The sequence below is a fragment of the Centropristis striata genome, chromosome 13 (assembly GCF_030273125.1).
Source record: "Centropristis striata isolate RG_2023a ecotype Rhode Island chromosome 13, C.striata_1.0, whole genome shotgun sequence".
Classification (NCBI taxonomy): domain Eukaryota; kingdom Metazoa; phylum Chordata; class Actinopteri; order Perciformes; family Serranidae; genus Centropristis; species Centropristis striata.
Genome location: NC_081529.1, coordinates 7,414,002 through 7,433,881, shown reverse-complemented (window position 1 = coordinate 7,433,881; position 19,880 = coordinate 7,414,002). Strand labels below are relative to the sequence as shown.

The 19,880-nt window shown below is 38.4% G+C and overlaps 2 protein-coding genes across 4 annotated transcripts; one reads left to right on the top strand and one right to left on the bottom strand.

Annotated features, from left to right (window-relative positions):
- Positions 1-6,420: 6,420 nt before the first annotated feature.
- Positions 6,421-11,145, bottom strand: LOC131983054 (galectin-2-like). Of its 3 annotated transcripts, none has more exons than XM_059347624.1 (5): positions 11,057-11,145; positions 7,376-7,420; positions 7,135-7,214; positions 6,810-6,981; positions 6,421-6,694 (listed from the first exon to the last, which is right to left on the bottom strand). In XM_059347624.1, the coding sequence occupies exons 2-5, from the start codon at positions 7,382-7,384 to the stop codon at positions 6,548-6,550; spliced, it is 408 nt and encodes a 135-aa protein (XP_059203607.1). In that variant the 5' UTR covers positions 7,385-7,420; positions 11,057-11,145; the 3' UTR covers positions 6,421-6,547. The 3 variants fall into 3 exon arrangements, with proteins under 3 accessions (XP_059203607.1, XP_059203606.1, XP_059203608.1); XM_059347623.1 differs by lacking the exon at positions 11,057-11,145 and adding an exon at positions 10,006-10,076; XM_059347625.1 differs by lacking the exon at positions 11,057-11,145 and adding an exon at positions 9,308-9,434.
- Positions 9,597-19,853, top strand: pick1 (protein interacting with prkca 1). The gene is made up of 13 exons (XM_059347620.1): positions 9,597-9,749; positions 10,284-10,357; positions 10,845-10,956; positions 11,086-11,214; positions 12,881-12,947; positions 13,072-13,161; positions 13,243-13,296; positions 13,416-13,478; positions 13,568-13,701; positions 15,319-15,411; positions 15,521-15,571; positions 15,697-15,841; positions 17,161-19,853. Exons 2-13 carry the CDS (start codon positions 10,317-10,319, stop codon positions 17,421-17,423), a joined length of 1,242 nt encoding a protein of 413 aa, XP_059203603.1. The 5' UTR covers positions 9,597-9,749; positions 10,284-10,316; the 3' UTR covers positions 17,424-19,853.
- The last annotated feature ends 27 nt before the right edge of the window (positions 19,854-19,880 follow it).

The window sequence follows — 19,880 nt, the reverse complement described above, 5'->3', positions numbered from 1 at the left end:
GTATCATATTTTGTATATTTGAATTCAAGTTTAACACTTTTTTTTAATCTAGGGCATGTGAATGGTGTTGCAAAGCAACTAAAAGACAGCTATCCCAAACTTCTGACTGTGGCTTGTGCTGCCCACAAACTGGCCCTTGCTTGCAAGAATGCCTCCAATAGTGTCCCATACATGGCTACATTCAGGACCACTTGCAGGATCTGTATCTGTTTTTCAATAACAGTGCAAACCGGACCGCCACTCTCAAGGCTGCATCTCTTACCCTGGGTGTCACTGACCTGAAGGTTAAGGTAATTGTCGTTTGATGCCATCTAATGTCTTCTTATCAGTGATAATTGTAATAATTGTTGAAACATTCATAGGAAGTGAAGGACATGCGGTGGCTTTCACAGCACAAAGCCATACAGATGCTGCAGAGGAACCTGGCTGCTGTCCTTGGGGCCTTGGCAGAGGAGGCAGAGCTAAGGAAATGTCCCACAGCCAAGGGCCTTCACACTTTCTGTGGGACTTACAGATGTGTGGCCTCTGTATATCTCCAGGCAGATGTCTTGCCCCACCTTGCCTGTCTCTCTAAAGTGTTCCAGAAAACACATGTAAATTTGCTACACATCAAAGAGCAGGTAACTATGCCTAATACAGTTCAGTTGTGATGCATTTTCATTTGCATATAGGCAACTAACACAAGATACTTTTTTAGGTTCCCATCACCCTCCAGACCCTCCGGGATATAAGAGAGGCTGGGCAGACTCCTATCCCAGGATCTTTCCTGTATCGCTTGCACGAGGACCTAGAGGATCCTGACAAACTTGGTGATTTCCAAATCCAGCATGACGAGGAGAGGGGCAGGAGATGGCAAGGTGTCCAGGACCAGTCGAGGGAGGCACAGTGGGGCAGATTTCAGCAACAGGTAAATGTTAATGGGGTTTTTTAAAAACACTCTCTAGTTTGGTCCTTAATGCCTGTTTCAAAAGTGAGTGTATGTTCCTCCTAAAATGTGCCAATCTGTTCATTATAGGTCATCCAACCCTACATTACTGGCCTTGAGACAGAACTGGAAAGGAGGTTCCAGGAGTTGGACATCCTAGGAGCCTTCCATGTCCTTAGACGTCAGTCAGCTGCCCTTAAATACAATACCATGACCATTGCACAGCTGCAGACTCTGGCAAGAAAATTCTGTCCAGACCAAGAGAAAGTGCTCCTCCAAGAGTGTTTTTCTTTCAAAAACCACATCCTAAAAGGGACATTACAGGTGAGTGAATTGAATGATGGGACACAGGCAGACACACTCAAACTCATTCTCACTCTCATTCATGTGCTATACTTTCATTCAGAACAAGAGCCAGTGGGAGCTCCTGACTAGGGATGGGTACCTTTCACATTTGAACCGATATGTGAAATCGGTACCGGTACTCCACGGTACCAACGGTACCAATTTTCGGTACTTTTGCGTTTGTTTATGTGGTAATAAATGTTAATTTGTTTAATAATAAAATCTTATTTTTTCAATTCAACATATTTATTTCTCAAAATATATAAAAAACTTTAAAAAATAAATCAAAACAATATAAAATCCAGGATGAGCAGTGCTTTATTGTTGAGTGAACGTGCATTTTGTAACATGAAGGTTGCAGCGTTATCAAAGAATGCAGAGGAGTTCTCAGATGGCAAGTGCACGGAGGAGAAAAAAAAAAAGGTTGCAAGTGCACGTGTGATTTGTTGTGATCACGTCGTAGCTGTGCTGCGCAGCACCGGTCAGACAGTATTGTGGGCATGTGTTAAAATAATTGATTATTTTCTATATTGGTAAATGGTTTTATGCTTTATTTCTGCTTCTCTGTGGTCTGTCTCTGTTCTCTGTGAGTGACGCAGGTCACTATCAAAGGTCAAACCTTGACTGTAATAAATATCTCTATGCATTTATATTAAGTCAGACAATATGATTTGATACATTGATTGTGTTTGTGTGTTAATATTGATGTAGAAAACTATGATTACTTTAATTACATATATTCCATTTGCTTAAACTGATTAAGATTCTATAAATCACAAAGAATGACATCCAGATATATTGGTGCACAGTTTTTGCTGTGTGTGTATGTGCATTTGTGAGTGTGTGTGTGTGTATGTGTGTCTGGAGAGGGGAGACCACAGAAGGCCGAATGAAAATCCCGTGTGAGAATCTTTGTAAGTCCTAACAAGGAAAAATGTTTGTGCTAACAAGTTTGTTAGCAGGCCACAATGCCTTGTCCTGGGCTGCAGTGATTGTTATGCCCAGGTGGCCTGATGTGTGACGGTATGAAAGAAGACTGGCGAATGAGTGGATCAAGAAGGCGGGACTTCCTGGAAGAAATCGACCAGCATGTTTTGTAAACAAATGTTAGTATTTTAATGGGTTCCAGGGAGGGAGTCGTGGTTCAGACTTCACGAACTGAAACACGTCTGTTTGTATTCAGGGACATGAGTTAATTTTGAACCCGGAGATCTCTGTAAAGTGCACATTTTTTGACGTATTGTAATAAAACTTTTGTTAAACTGAGAAACTTGGACGTTCTCCAGCTCTTCATTTCCCCATCAAAGAATGCGCAGAAAAATGGTGAGGTTTTTTCTGTTGGTGACAGATTTTTTCTGTCGGTGACAGATTATCAATTTTCAAGGTTTCCTCATGCAATTTTTCTAACACATGGCATGGTTGGAATAAACAACGTTGAGTCGGGCTGCTCTGTGCACATATCGAGGATGACGCAGGAGTCTGAGGGATTTAATTTCAGCGAGGCAGTTTGGAGTAAATTGGCAGGTAATATTATAGTTGAAGTTAGTTATATATAGTTGAAGAGCGGAGTATTAGCTGAGGACCAGAGATGCAGCAGCTAGTTGCTAGCTGCTAATGACTGGTCTACAGAAGAATGGAGAGAGCAAACGGAGTAAGGAAGGTCCAATCTCGAGGCAGATGAAGGCCAAGCCCGGGTAGAGACATTGGAGAGATAGCAGCTGGCGGCTAGCAGGCCTAGAGCCAGCTGTTCGTCTCTGCGCCGGGGTGGAAGAGGGCAGCAGCTAGTGGCTAGTGGCCGCAGTGAGCAGACAGGACCAGACGAGGAGGTAAAGAAAAAAAGAAAAAATAGTGCGATCGTCAGCACGCTTGTTAATCAAAGACGTTAAATGAAAACAGGTTGAAATCAATGATCAGTTTAAAGTTAACGCCGTTAAGGTACCGAAACATGGTAGCGTTTGATTTTACATGAATCGGTACTCTGTAGTACCGACGGAATTCGGTCGGTACCTATAAAAGTACCGAATTCGGTACCCATCCCTACTCCTGACTCTGCTGGCGAGTGAGTACAATGAGTGGTCAGTCCTCTACCCCTGCCTGAGTCTCCTTGCCAGCATTGCCCTGATTGTCCCAGTCTCATCTGTCATCTGACTAAGTGACAAAATGTATTAAACTGCATACATCAGTTAAATATACAAGGGGTCAGGATCCCAGTTTTCCCCATTGCAATTGCTGATGTCTCATGTCCGTATCCACTTTTGTCTTGTTAAAACTTGTTTTGTTTTTTTTAATGTGATGTGGGTTTGTTACCTTCCTGGTAGCAACAATCCATCTCTCTCCATTGACTTCGTATTGAAGGAAGGAGCCTCCTTGACAATTCTGTCTGTAAGCAAACAACAGAAAAATGTCTCAAAGCTGCTGTGTGGCGAAATGCACTACCAACAGGGTGAAGAACCCATAACTAAGTTTCTAAAATCTGAAGAACCAAAGAACTGAACTTTTTGACAAAAGTGGATACAGACAATGGGGAAAACTGTGACCCTGAAACATACTTAGTTTAATATAAGCAGTATATTTTGTCACTTATATCGTCATATATCCAAAGTCAGTTTTAGGCTGACTACATTTCTGTAAGATAAGCTAAAGCATTTTGACAAGATGTAACTCGTCTGATGTTTACTTCTCCAAGTTCAATATTACCTCTTATGTGCCAAAAGTCACTCAACTTATGCACTTGTCTGACTGTATTATTCTTATTTTACTGTATGTTTTTCTTATTTAACTGTATTTTATTGGACTTTTGAATTTCCTCTTGGATTAATAAAGTTAAATCTTCTCTTCTTTTATATTACAATGGATAATTCAGAAAGCTATGTGGTATTTAGTGCCTTAAGACACAAAGCTAACATTAGCTTGCTAACAGCTAACTTACCGCCTAACTAACCCGCCCGCTGGGGTCGGAGCCTAACGTTAGCATGCCTGAGTAACTCGGCTAACGTAACGAGAGTAGCTACCGGTAGCTACTCAAGCTAGCGCTAGTTAGCTGCCTTATTTTCCAATATAAATTACTCTCTCTAAATCTAGAAAACTAAACTCTGGCTCTACAAATTGGAAAATAAACTTAACATACAAATATATATACTAGTGCACTCACCTGCAAACAAAGTAAAAGGACAGTCTTGGGTAAATACCAATACCTATGGGCTCTCTGCTTGCTAGTATCTTGACTGGCCTGACATGCTTCTAATGGAAGAATAACAGCGCCAGTATACGTCACAGAGCTGCTGCTGCCCTCTACTGGCGCCAAAAACATACTGCTCGGGAGCTACTTAAGGAGGGGGCAGTAACACAGAGCATTTTAAACATATACAGTCTATGGTTTTAAACCATAAGAACCCAGACCCAGTTATCCTTAAAGGGAAATTATGGGGGATATACCACAGACCAAGTGGACCTCATAGAACACATTTATGATGGGGTTGGGTTTTTTTTTTAAAATACTACCCCTAAATGTCTGTGATGTGACATATACGTTACAATGGGCGTTTATGGTATTTATGTTTATGATATTTCTTAATTTAAAATAAAAAACTAGACACATTTTCTGCTTACCGAGACACAAATTTGCCATTTTCTTTGCATCTCCACAACATTTATCAAAATTGTGACAATAATAGTGCTGTTTAACAACAAATTCTTTTTCAGATTTGTTTTTAAGTAACAAAATAAGAATGCATCAATAATAAATAAAAACAAATAACCATTTGCCTTTTTGTTTGCATCTCCATAACATATATGAAAATTGTGACTTTCATTTGTTCAGGAAATATGGTCAGAACAAGTTAAATGCAATACAGGACACCCTATTAACGGATTAGAATTGGTTAAATAGGTTTAAACTTAGCCTCGTTACAAAAATAAGATTTTTGAAATTAGCTTCTTTTTCACATTTCTGTTTCCGGTCACACACATATTTTGGAGAAGTCACTTCTTGACAAAGTCACATGACCACCACACCAGGGTGCTGAGTATACGTCAATAGGGATTTAATGAGTTAAGGTGAAGCATAAAGCTGAATATGGGAGATTTAAAGTGTCGCTACAGGTTCTTATGGGTTTAATAATGATTATATTGAAATAATAATAAATGCGGAGGGGCCGCAGCTAAATAAACGGAACTCGGCCGTGTCCAGTCAACACTAACCATACACTAACTAAAACCAGGCAGGCTGTAAAGCAGCCCAGATATACTGATCATGGAACAGCCGGGAACAGCCAATAGGATGTCGCAAAAAGACATGAAAAGCAGCGCTGAAGGAGCTTTATGAAGAATATAAAGTGACGATCACAAAAACAGACAATACTGCTGACATTAACAGAGCCAGGGAGATGGCATGGCAAAAAAAAAAATTGCAGAGTGATGAAAATAATGAGAAATGCAATCTGACTTATTGTTTTACTTGTAGTTGATAATAAATTAACATTTAGATCACTAAATCCAATAAGACTGATTGCATTATCACTAGGCTGAATATTAACAGATGTATTTTTATGGTGTAGGGCTAACTTGGGAGAACTCGCTCAACTACAATGAATTTACTGTTAATTGGCTTAACTGGGCAAGGCAACCCTGCCCTATATTAATTATTATGTTACATCATAACAGGAGCAATCTGAACAGCCAAAAAAAGGACTTGGTGTGAAAACGTAATGTTTAGGATGTATCTTCATTTGTACAGCGAGAGCACTCTGTCCAACACAACTGCCTAAACTGAATGGCATGTGTAAGATTAAATGACTCCCAATAATGTACTGTTGATTGGAGATTAAGTTAAATCAGCAATAAATAATAAATGTCATTGTGCATTCTGTTATAAATGTGGCACATGTTGGTGGTCATGTGTTTATATTTGTTCTGTCACACAAAACAGAAGTAAAGTCCAGCTACTGATGGATCTGGGTTCCACTGACAGGTTACAGCAGTAATCTCAATAGGCTGTTACTGTACTTGGATGTGATTTGTTGTCTTGATTTGACTGCTGCTCTCTCATGTTAAGACTGATAATGAAATAGTGTTACTGTTTGTGGGATATAGGATTAAGCTACAACCCTTCAAAGACAAAAACAAACAAGATCATTTGAATTTAGACATTTTATAATCTTGTGTACAACAGGACGTTTTTAAATGAAGATACATTTCCAATTCACTGAAGATCTACTCAATGATAAATTGAACAAACTGATAAATGCAGCATGCTTGTTTTTACAGCAGTTGTGTCTCTTAGCAGATCTTGAAGGAAGTGAGTTTGAAGTCCCCTGTGATTCTGATGTAGCTGATGACGTCCATGCCCTCACGGTTGGGAAACTGGACTTCATGTCCGCCGGGAAGCTCCACCTCAAACACGTCTCCAGCCAGCTTCAACACAAGCTGAAACAGAAAAGACAGCAATTGTTATTTTTAGAAAATGCCTGAGACAGATATATTTAAACCTCTCCAACCTGCATGGCAAACCAAAATACACACTTTTACTTCCTTCACTCACCTTGACATCTGCGCCCCGCTGTAGGGGGTTGTGTGTTTCCCGTGTCTCATCGCCCCAGCAGCCATCAGTCTTAGAGTTGCAAACAAGAACGGCTCCATCTGTGTCATCGTGGAAACGAGGGTTAAAGTGCAGCGCCAGGTCATCTGCTCCACAGCCGAGGTCGATCTGGAATCTGAGTGGATCAACGTGTCGTGTTAATAATGAGCCACACAGGATCAATATTTAACATATAACCAGGCTATTTATAAAAGTATAACATCAATTTTTTCCAGAATGCATCTGCATAAATATCACAATATTATTAAATTCTGTTCAATTCACTCACCTTTCAGCATCATGCAGAACAATCCCCTTCACTTTCAGCTGATCTCCAGCTCTCATATGCATATTTTTCAACTCAAGTTCCTGAGAAACACAGTTATACAGTTCAGAATCTCAAACGGTTCAATCAGAAAATTAAGGAGAAAAATATTGATATTTTAAATAAGGAAATTACAGTGTGCTAATCCACACTCTGTTCATATACAGTGAAATAAAATACACACACAAAAAGCAGTTAAACTTACCATGCTCATTTTGGGTGCTGGTGAGGACAGACACAGTCTTTTGTCCTGGAAGACAAAAAGTAAGAAGTATGACTCTGAAGGTTCACCTCATTTATAATGTGAAGCACAAAGGATCCAGTGAAAGGACGTTTAACAGTTACAATGGGACCCATTCAACATAATAAGGCAATCAGGTAGCCTATTTAATGCAAAGGCTCTATTTAATCATTATTGCTGAACTATTTTTGCAGGATTCATTGAGTCCTTAATCATTAAACAGGTTGTGAGAAACAGCTGCCAGAGCTGCCACTGTAAAGTGACTTGAACTACTCAGGAGGCATTGTTTACATCAAGGAGGGTCTGCAGGACATTATTGATTACGTTACACCAGAGTACACTGTGCCTGCATTCAACCAGTCTGATCCAGTCTGTAGGACATTGTCATGTCATGATGCATGTTTCATCATTCAAAATAATTTATGATTCTTTATTGAGGCTTTTTTCACATCCACAAATTCAGTGACTGTTAAACTGTTTCTTATTTATTCACTTCAGTTATTTATTTATTTATTTATTTAATTATTTAATAGGATTGGCTTAATTTTTGTTTCCTTCCTTCATGTTTGAGGGACTTTAAGGCTGTTTTTAATTAAATCATTCAGCTCATTCAGCTGATTAGTGGTAAGGGTTTGGAGTTTTTACTGCCCCCAGTGGTCACAGTTGGGAACTACAACATATTAAACAGCGTAAAGTTAGCGTCAGTGTTAAGAAGAAAGTACTTCCGGTAAATAATTTCAAAATACACTGACCAACCTGTCAATGACAAACGAAAATACGATAGATAGATAGATAGATAGATAGATAGATAGATAGATAGATAGATAGATAGATAGATAGAAACACTCATTCAATATTCGTCTGTGGTAATAATACAAATATTCAAACAGATAAACTCAATTGGTGCACATAATCAATACCAATTAGTAAAAAGTTTTAACAAACAACTTACACAAGTAGAAAGGAAGCAAGATAAACTTCTGACAATTGCTATGACATGCAAAGTGAGAGGTGTTGTGGTTTATTTAATCATTTCAGTTATTTATTTAGTCATTTAATAAGATTGGCTACATTTTTTGTTTCCTTCCTTCATGTTTGAGGGACTTTAAGGATTTTTCTTATTGAATCATTCAGCTCATTCAGCTGATAAGTGCTAAGGGTTTGGAGTTTTTACTGCCCCCAGTGGTCACAGTCGGGAACTTCAATATATTAAATAGCATAAAGTTAGCATCAGTGTTAACAAGAAAGTACTTCCGGTAAATAATTTCAGAATACACTGACCAACCTGTCAATTACAAACAAATATTGAGTTTTTGTCCGTGGTAATAATACAAATATTCAAGCAAATGAACTCAATTGGTGCACATAATCAATACTAACTAGTGAAGTTTCAGCAAACAAACTAACGCAAGTAGAAAGGAAGCAAGATAAACTTCTGACAACTGCTATGACATGCAAAGTGAGAGAGGTTGTAGTTTCCCTTAAGTATTAACAATGGACTACAAACCTATAGAACATTAATTTATATTAATTTTTAATTTATTAATTTATGTCGTTTTTGCTGTTGTTGTTTCTGTATATAGACTGTATATAAAGATGGACGACATGACAGGTCTCAGTAGGGCAGTAAGGACAAAACATCTGTTAATAAAAAATAAAATAAAATGAAAAAGTATGTGTTGCAGTGCTATACTTTCACCACTGGAGGGCGGTAAAAACACATACCTTCAACTGTCCCAGTGTGGAACTGCGGTAGTTCAACGTTATACTTGTCAAAGAGCGTCATATGAGAGATGGAGCTAGTTGAATACCAAGTGTGTTTTATAATTAACATGATTGTTTTATAATAATTTATGTCATCTCATTTTTCAGTTTAGTAACCACAAGCGTACTTACCGGAACTAGTAGTATATCATGTCTTTATTGACGCTAGCTTGACTAAAGTAAAACGTTGCTGTTCCTCACTGTGACCACTGGAGGGCAGTAAAACTGATGATACGTGGAAGGCATTACACGGGCTTTAATCAAGCGTATATTAATATGGCAATCAAGTGTATATTAATACAGATAGTCGGTATAAATATGTGCGTTTTTTCACTGTAGAATATGCATTTCTAGTCTCTAAATCTGACCACAAGAAAACAATCACAATGATCACAATCCCGACAACCACTTCCGCTTGTTGGCGGAAGTGACACAAGAAAGTAAACATAGGAGCTGTCAGTGGATCCACAAATTAAGATAATTGAGACTGAACAGTGTCATTTTAAAAGGCAGTTTGTTTTTTATGCATACCAAGGGACACTTGTGTGGAAAGCTGTTGCAAAATCTTATAAAGGTAAATCATTTACAGTGTGTTAATGTTTCTGGAAAAGCGAAATCTCCTATTCCACCTGCTGTTACAGTAGCTAGCGTTAGCAGCTAATAAGCCAGCATTAGCAAGCGATTTTCTTGCTTATTGCTTCCGTCACTACAAAGACATGTAACAGTAGTTCCTCCTAACTTATAGGTCGATGTATTTACTTTAACTGTTACGCGTATTATGACATATCTAACTGAGCAACATGGGGTTGTTAGCATGCAATGAAAGTTACCAGCTGTTAGTCATCTGCTGCAGCAGTTAGCGTCTCCTCACTGCTGACTGCTGCTCTGAGATCAATGAGAGCTGGAGACCGAAGCTCGTCTGTGGCTTGCTCTACTCTGATCTCAATTAAATTACAGTATATCCCACTCGAATGAGCTCACTTTTAAATCACTCTTAAAGTTTCACTGGTAGCTCATACTGAGAGCTGCTGAAATAGTCAGAAAACTGTCTTGATTCATCCTGTCAACAATATTTAATATACAGGGGTTTTGTTATAATCATTCACAGGTGTTACAGGGACAGGAGTGACACCGTCCTGCAATGTTTACAGACATGGATTATGAGCTGGAGGAGGACAAACTGTGAGTAACAATTATGTTTCTCCTTTTTATGATCTGAGCAATTTAGTTATGTCATTTGAGTCTTGATTCATAAAGATCTACGGGTCATTGGTTTTATGGCGTGACACCTGTCATTCACATTTTCAAAATAATAATTGTTCTGGAATGTACCAAACTCAGAATATGTGGTCATAGTCTTTGATTTTTCTAATCCTGCTTTTCATTTCGATACTTGAAACTTTGTTTGAAAGTTGAAACTTTTGATTGTTTTAGGATTCAGAATTAAATTGTGACACTCTAAGACCACAAACACTGACAAATGAAACCATATTGACAGTGAGATTTCACTAAACATATAAGACAGTAGCTAATACTGTGAGACTAAGTCCTGATCTATTTATTTATTATTATTGATTATTATTTGAGCTCCACACTAATGTGCTGTGCTTTTTAGAGTTTTGCAAAATGCTGCAGATCTCAGCATATCATCATGTTTTCTCCTCAACAGTGGGATACCAACAGTACCTGGTACTGTGTCTCTGAAGAAAGATGCCAACAACCTGATTGGCATCAGCATTGGTGGTGGGGCACAGTACTGTCCTTGTCTCTATATAGTCCAGGTAGGTACAGAAGAAATAATTATAATTGCATTTATGAATCCATCAAAGAACATTTCTATCAAGTTTAAAATGTAACAACATATATCTGTGTCACTACTACCTTTTAATGTTGTTTCTGTTGTCTCGCAGGTCTTTGATAACACGCCAGCAGCTCTGGATGGGACGCTGGCAGCAGGCGATGAAATCACAGGCGTGAATGGGAAACCAGTGAAGGGAAAGACCAAAGTAGAGGTGGCCAAGATGATTCAAGCTGTACAGGTACACAAATACTGGGAATGGAATCACAAATCATTTACAGTCCTGAACATCACCAGGATGACTTATTATTTAAATTTTTTTACAACTGTGTGGATACACAGTCTAGAAATGGACCACTTCCATGCAGTCTTCTCTGTTCTGGATTAAAGTAGTAGATGAGAAAGATAGAAAATAAACTGTCTGCCATATGCAGGTCATTTCGTTGCTGTTTTTTCCTCATCATGCATTCAGGCTGAACACCAGTCTTTGATTGAATTGTCTCTTATATTTATAAAACTCCTCAGTATGTCCTGATAATTAAAAGTTACACCAGATAAACAGCAAAAAGAAAATGTATCTCGTATGGGCATCGACAGCAACATGCAAAGGAAAAAACATTACTTACATGTTGAAGATTTACCAGTAAATAGTCCGACAGTTTACTAATCGTGGGTGTAAATCCACTCTGTGGAGAGGAGGGACTTCACTGGCTGTCCAAGCAGTGCTAAAGAGGTCGGGACAATAGTTCAGAGCTTTTGGTATAACGTCACCAGAGCAGCGTGGCTGTGTTGTTTTTGGCATCCATTGTTCACACCCAAAAAATTCCATGACTTCCTGTGTGATGGATTAAAGACGGGGTGCAATGTGGGCTTTAAGGGATTAGACTGTGCTGCTGTTGGCCATTCAGTGCAAAATGAATGTGCATGTGTTCACTCTTGGCATCATGAAGCTGGACAAGTTTGCACAATTGTCAATTTTACCACATTTAACAGAATAACACATTGTCATTAAATTGTTAATTTAAAATTGTATATAAAATTCAATGAAGGATTTTTTTTTCTAGAGATGGGTTGTTTTTTAAATTGAACACCTACCCAACATATATCACGTCTACAAAAACATTGCAGCCAATTTTCAAATGTGAAAGGTTACTTTCTTCCCTAAAAAAATCATAAAAATGTAATAAACTGACATTAACCACATATAGGCGGGCTCAGACCCTCCAGGTATCACATGACTAACAGACCGCCACCTGTCTGACCCCAAACAGACATTATTTGCATAAACTGAGCACATACTGGGACTCTAAAAGCGGAATTTCTCGCCTGGTAAAAGTATTTAGAATCAGAATTAGATTTATTGGCCAAGTATGCATACACAAACATGGAATCTGGCTCCAGTTAAAATACTCTCAATGTAAAATAGTGCAATATATGTATAATTGTAAGGAGAGTTAAATAATATTTACATAAAAGTGTTCATAATTCCATATGTGTTCTTTCATAGTTTTGATGTCTTTAATATGAATCTACAGTGTTGAAATTCTAAAAAAAGAAAACCATTGAATCATTAGTAATACAACTAAATATAAACCGTGGTTAGTAATATTAATCCTGGCTCCAAATCTCCACCATTTTACAGTCTGAAGAGGTTTGGTATGTACAGTAAACTCACCCCAGTAAACTACAGTAAACTACTCAGAAATGCTGCAAATGCAGTATGATTTGTAGTATGACACAAAATCCCCACAATATAAAGTGGGAGCACACTGCACACTGAATTCTACGTCATAATTTTAATGAATTGTATGTTGGGTTTCGAACACAGCCACACTCTACTGTAACATATATTGAGATGTTTTTTTGTTGTTGATTCAGATGCGTATGTCTTGATTACGTTTCCACAGGGAGAAGCAGTGATCCACTACAACAAACTGCAGGCAGACCCCAAACAGGGGAAGTCTCTGGATATAGGTATCTCCTCCTGAAGTTTATGTTTTGTAACTTATAGTAATTCTTATCCAGTGCTGTACTGTGTGTGTGTGTGTGTGTGTGTGTGTGTATTTGTTCATTCAAGCACAAATTTTATGTGTTTCAGTGCTGAAAAAAGTCAAACATCGCCTGGTGGAGAATATGAGTTCGGGCACAGCAGATGCTCTTGGACTCAGTAGAGCTATTCTATGCAACGGTGAGATTATTATTCTGATAATTATGAATTTATATAGGTAGATATAAAGCTTTACTCATGTGGATTTGTTTCACTTTACAGATGGACTAGTCAAAAAACTAGATGAGCTGGACAAAACAGCAGAGCTCTACAAAGGTAAGAATTATTCAATTTACAAAACTGGCCTTAAACTGAATATATATACTGTATTAAAGTATGTTACTATAAAAATGAATTTGTTTAAACTAATGTGTCATTATTGTGTTTGCTTGTAGGGCTGATGGAGCACACGAAGAGACTGCTCAGAGCTTTCTTTGAGCTTTCTCAAACTCACAGAGGTGAGTTACTCCTTTTAATATCAGGAATTATTACTATTTTTTTGGGTGTCCGATGTTTCTGACTTGTTTTTTTAAATCTACCCCTCCAGCGTTTGGCGATGTTTTTTCCGTCATCGGGGTCCGAGAGCCTCAGGCTGCTGCCAGCGAGGCGTTTGTGAAGTTTGCTGATGCTCACCGCAACATTGAGAAGTACGGTATTAAGCTGCTGAAGACCATCAAACCTGTGAGTAAAAAGTAGAGCCCGGCCAATATGGGGTCTTTGACGGATGCCAAAACTGAATTTAAGAGGGGAAAATTCATGGATGACAGATATGGTGGCCAATATAGTGATTCTTTGAGCTGGAAGGAAAATTTTTGTGTGGATTATGCACTGATTTCACACCACTCTAAAAATGTACCAAGAGAGCTACCTTCTCCAACAGAAAACTTTATTAAATAATATTCAATATTGTTATACATAGTTATACAAACAATGTAATACATTGTCAGCCAATTCTATAAATGATAGCTGAGAAAATAAAGCATAAATAGTACTAAAATAAATTGCTAAATAAACATCTTTACTGTCAGTTTTAGTACATTTCTGTCTATGTAAAAAAAAAAAAAAAAAAAAAAAAAAGGCGAAAAAAATACCAAATGGGACCAACCAACATTTTCTGCATTATATATTGTTTAAAAAAAGTTTTCATAACAGCTCATATTGGACAGCATATACACAGAGAGTGATATGCTTTTGATAGGCCAATTTCAGCTGAAAATATCTGTTAACTGATATATTTTGGGCTGTAGTACAAAGAGATTAAAGTCTGACTTTAAAGCACTTTACTACACTGGAGAACACGAACAATGCGTTTCTAACTGGAAGAGCACGACACGCGGAGTATTACAATTCAAATTATAAACTGAAAATCGATCAAAATAAGCTCTCATGAGAAAGAACAAACAATAAAACGCTTCCAAGACAACACAGTGCAGCTTACTGCAGCTGCATGTTTCCAGGCACCAGGACCGCTGCCGGAAGAAACTGGAAAACCCCCCGCTGCCCTGAAGTCACTGGTGTGGCAACGTTTTGTCTTCCCTGAGAGTTGTGTAAACAAAAGATGTGTCTTTAACTGAAAAACCTCAGTTTGTAGGCTCCCCCCACCCCCAGAGGCAAATCAAACAGGCAATTTCACCAGGATCTGAATTTGACCAGAGGCTTTCAGCAGGTTAGGAAAGTCAAGCTGTTGTTGTAAAGTATCCTTCTGCCATCTAGTAACTCTTCTTTTACAGTTTGTTCCCTGTTGACTGGTACATAAGTGACTGTTATTACATTTTAAATAAATTTTGTCCATATGGGGTTATTGTGCTACACCAAAAAATATGGCGGTTATAAAACTTTGATAATGATCTCTTTTAAGCAGAATTTGAATAAGTAAACAACTATTAATACAATACACCACTGATATGTTGATCTTTACAAATCAACAGATCAATAGATCAAGAAGCTTGAATCGAATCCAATCAAAAATCGCTTCTCTGGAGAATCGTGACACCTCTACAAAACACAAGTGTTTGTTAAGACATCTGGAGTTTATCTGACACTGCTTTGTTTTGCATCTCTCATCATGTGTCAACATGTGGATCTGTGTGTCGAGCTGTTTGCTCTCTTGAATAAGTTTAGCGTCAGAGAGACTGGGCGGAGGAGGGGTTCATGGGGATTTGAACCAGCGTATTCTTGTGTGCCTTGTGCAGACTCACATGGTTACCGTTGGCTTGCACGGCGAGGGTTATCTGAATACGCACCCACCATGTCTGACGTCACATATAAAACCTTGTCGTATCATTTGTTGTTGTGCAGATGCTCCACGATCTGAACACGTACCTTCACAAGGCCATACCCGACACCAAGCTCACCATCCGCAAGTACCTGGATGTGAAGTTTGAATATCTGGTAAGGCAGCAGCACCTTGGTGTGAGTGCAGCTTAGTGGCATCACTTGTAAATCTGCTCGACAAGTCAGCCAGCAGGGAAACGTCATGAACTTCTTGTGTTTTTTTCAGTCGTACTGCCTGAAGGTGAAGGAAATGGATGATGAAGAATACAGCAGTATCGTGAGTTCTCATTTTCAATATTTCTGATGAGATTTACAGAAAACGTGTAGCTTTCTACATCTATTGGAGGATTCTTGTACTTTTCTCATCATGTGAAGCACTCATTAATTTGCTTCTCGCTACAGGCCATGGGAGAGCCTCTGTATCGCGTCAGCACTGGGAACTATGAGTACCGCTTGGTGCTGCGGTGTCGGCAGGAGGCTCGCGCCCGTTTTGCCAAAATGAGGAAGGATGTTCTGGAGAAGATCGAGCTGCTGGATCAGAAACATGGTCGGTTGGTCTTTTCTGTATTTTTTCCAGTTGCTCACTCTATCAAGTACAGGTGCATCTCAATAAATTAGAATATCATATAAAAGTTTATTTATGTCAGTAATTAAATTCAAAAAGTGGAAATAACACATTATATAGATCAATTAAACACAGAATGAAACATTTCATGTCTTAATTTATATAATTTATTCTAATTATAATGATTGTGGTTTACATTTAATGAAGACCTAAAGTTCAGTGTCTCAAAAAAAAATTTAATATCATAAAAGACCAATTTTAAAAACTATGATCCATAAAATTTAATATGGAAATATTGGCCTCTGAAAAGTATGTCCGACTCATACTTGGTTTGGGCTATTTGACTTGAACTACTGGAAATGGACTTTTCCATCATATTCTAATGTATTGAGATGCACCTGTAGGACTGGGTGATATGATTACATAAAATTTTCAAAACGCTATTAAAATGTAACCTGGAGTTTACCATAGAGGTGCATGCATTGTGGAGAATTTCATACAGATGCTTTATTTCTTGAATTACCAGAGAAGATGACATATCGTTATCAAATCACACATTGACCTATGTTAGCACATTTTGGCCCCTTTGCTCAGCGCTACTATCCGGTATGAATTGACACTGATGACACATTTGTATTAAACCATCTGATCACTTTCTCTTGATCCAAAACAAATGCAACAGTGTCGGTCATTCACCCCAGCCACCCTGCCAGGCCAGGATGTATTAGGTCACAGGTCGAAACACACAACAAATCTATTTTTTGCTTACTTTGTGGTCCGATGTGTCAGGTGGAGGGTTCAAACAGTATTTTTACCAGACATTAGACACAAAAGAGAGAGAGAGGCTAACAAGCTGCATATTTAGTCTCCAAAATCCACTGTTTTGCTATTTTTGGTTAACACTTATTACTAGTGATTATCAAAATGAAAATATCTATTAACCTCATTTTGGCCAATATAATCTTTGATTCTTTAATTGTGATTGGAATCAAAAGTCATTATTGAATCATTAGCAGGATTTAGTCAAAAAATGCACAAACAGAGAATGTAAAGATATGGGGCAGAAATACTTTTTAAAAAAGTAATACAAAATTAAATGTGTCCACATACTTCATACTGCTGTCATATCTTGTGTCCCTTATTACCAGATCAGAAAACCACACAGTAAAAGAGAACCTGTGACCCTCATCTTTTTTCTCATTGTCTTCACATGCTTTTTTTGGGGGGGGGTTCGTCAGTGTATGACTTGCTACGTTTATTAATATATTCCGCACTGTTTCCCCTCCTCTCTTCACCTACAGTCCAGGACATCGTGTTCCAGCTGCAGCGCTTCGTCTCAGGCATGTCACATTACTATGACGAGTGCTACGCTGTCTTGAAGGAGGCGGACGTCTTCCCCATTGAAGTGGACCTCTCCCGCACCATGATCAACTACGGCACCCAGCCGCTCTCCTACACCGGGGACGAGGAGGAGGAAGAGGAGGGAGGAGGCGGAGAGGAAGGAGGGAGCAGTGCAGGGAGACAAGCAGAGAACGGAGCTGAGAAACTGATCGATGACGAATGAGGCTGTGTGTGTGTGTGTGTGTGTGTGTGTGTGTGTGTGTGTGTGTGTGTGTGTGTGTGTGTGTGTGTGTGTGTGTGTGTGTGTGTGTGTGTGTGTGTGTGTGTGTGTGTGTGTGTGTGTGTGTGTGTGTGTGTGTGTGTGTTCTAACATATCTGTTCTGGATTTAATGTCAAAGCACTCACCAAACAGTATGGGTGGATTATTCAATGGGCCTACTGGCCACAGTGTCAGGGCACCTGGTTTCTTGAATTGTCAATCAAGGAAACATGTACCAGCCAGAATGACCTCAAAGGAACGTAAAACAACTACAAACAGAGAGAAAAAAAAAAACAGAGAGATGGAGAGCGGCTACACAGAGACTCAAATTGACTGCAAAGACAAAAGAAATGACCACAAAGAGACAAAAAAGACACACAAAACCCTACAAAACAACTAAAATTAGGCAAACCAAGTTCAGAGTTTCAAAATGACTTCATCTGCAAAGAGACATAAATCAAATACAAAGAGTCTCATAATGACTGAATACATGCAAAATTACCACAGTGGCACAAAACAACCACAAAGACACTCAAAGGGACTACAAAGAGACACAAAACAACCTCAAAGGGACTACAAAGAGACACAAAACAACCTCAAAGGGACTACAAAGAGACATAAAACAACCACAGAGACTCAAAGGGACTACAAAGAGACACAAACAACCACAGAGACTCAAAGGGACTACAAAGAGACACAAACAACCAAAAAGAGACTCAAAGGGACTACAAAGAGACACAAAACAACCTCAAAGGGACTACAAAGAGACATAAAACAACCACAGAGACTCAAAGGGACTACAAAGAGACACAAACAACCACAGAGACTCAAAGGGACTACAAAGAGACACAAACAACCAAAAAGAGACTCAAAGGGACTAGAAAGAGACACAAAACAACCACAAAGAGACTCAAAATGATTACAGAGACACATAACTACAAAACAACCAGACTATAATTAACATTGAAAAGACCAAAACAACTGCAGAGACACAGAACAGCCACAAAGAGATGTTTAATGACAACAAAGAGACACAACAACAAAAAGAGGCTAAAAAACTATGACGTTTGTACGTCCTGCTCCTATGAGGGAAAGGTGTTGGGGCCTTTTGCGTGACCATGCCCGGGGCCCATTGTCTCCTAATCCGCCCATGCCAAGCTGCGATCTTTGCAGCGGTGTAAAGCAGCTGAAATGGAAAACACTATCATCACAAAGGTGAATACTACTGAAAATTGCTGCTATAATATAACGCTGTATGTTGATCTTTTGGTGGTGTTTTCTTACTCAGACACTCTCAAATCAACTGTTTTGTGATTATTTTATCATAGCAAATTTGGACTTCCTGCTTTTTTGATGTGACTGTCCTCCACATGTAGGGTCATTGCTCAATGACTGCGACAGACACAACTAACAGAAGGCTTTTTTTATCTGAATGCTATGGAGGGTTTTAATGTGGCAGAGTAGGATTTATATGCATATGAGGTGTGCCTTCTTAGCCTTAATGAAGTGTATTGGATCTGGGCTGTGTGTCAATGTGCATGTTATGTTATAACTTGATATTTGCATTTTTATTTTGTGATTTTCTTTGCCACAAACCTGTCATATTTTGGACAGGGATTTATTTAGCTACCTAAAATATTATTTTGTGGTAAATAAGTGACTTTTTCTTCTTGCCTTTACAAACAAATTGCAAATGACACTACTGATTATATACAGACTACTAAATATACAAAAGATGAAGATGACTGAAGAAAAAATATTTCTGTTCTTAATCAAATAGTTTGTTACATGTAGCTGTTACATTCCTTTCTCCTCTTTTTATTTTCTTCTTAGCACATTTTCATTGTTTTAAAAGGGAGAGCTTGCACTTGTCACAGTGTCCATCTCTGAAAACTCCTCAACCATTTTTTTAAAAGATCATTCAATCTGTTTCAGAGTTAAACACCTAAAAGTGTGTTTAATTGTTTTCTTTTGTAACACACCTGCATTGCTCTTTTCCCCTCCACAGCATGTTTTTTTTCATTCCAGCAGTGCCCCGTAATGGACACACACAGAGCTTTACCACTGTGTGGAAACAGGTTGAAAAATGCAAACACTACATGTAAATAAGTATGTAAAAAGGGAAAGGGTGTTAAAAATCTGATATTTTAACTTTCTTGTCATTCCCATTTTATTTATTCTCTTTGTGAAAGCATATTTAAAAGTTGAAATGAGGAAATTTTATTATATATTATAGCGAATATCTTTGTTGTCTGTCTTTTATTTTGCCTTCAGTGGGATAAGATGATTTTGTGCATTTTCATGATATACTGTTGGGAACTCTTGGGGCAGCATCACATCTGATAAGTGCACTATAGTTCCTGTGTTGAATTAAAATTAATTTTCTTCGTGTGACTTTATTGTTTGTTTTTCTAAAGAATC

Coding starts and splice junctions, on each gene's coding strand:
- LOC131983054 (XM_059347624.1), bottom strand. Junction 6,982..7,134: donor GTTCTGCATGATGCTGAAAG/GTGAGTGAATTG, acceptor TGATCCACTCAG/ATTCCAGATCGACCTCGGCT. Junction 6,695..6,809: donor AGCGGGGCGCAGATGTCAAG/GTGAGTGAAGGA, acceptor TTTCTGTTTCAG/CTTGTGTTGAAGCTGGCTGG.
- pick1 (XM_059347620.1), top strand. CDS start 10,317: ATGTTTACAGACATGGATTATGAGCTGGAGGAGGACAAACT. Junction 13,162..13,242: donor TAGAGCTATTCTATGCAACG/GTGAGATTATTA, acceptor TTCACTTTACAG/ATGGACTAGTCAAAAAACTA. Junction 15,572..15,696: donor ATGAAGAATACAGCAGTATC/GTGAGTTCTCAT, acceptor TTCTCGCTACAG/GCCATGGGAGAGCCTCTGTA.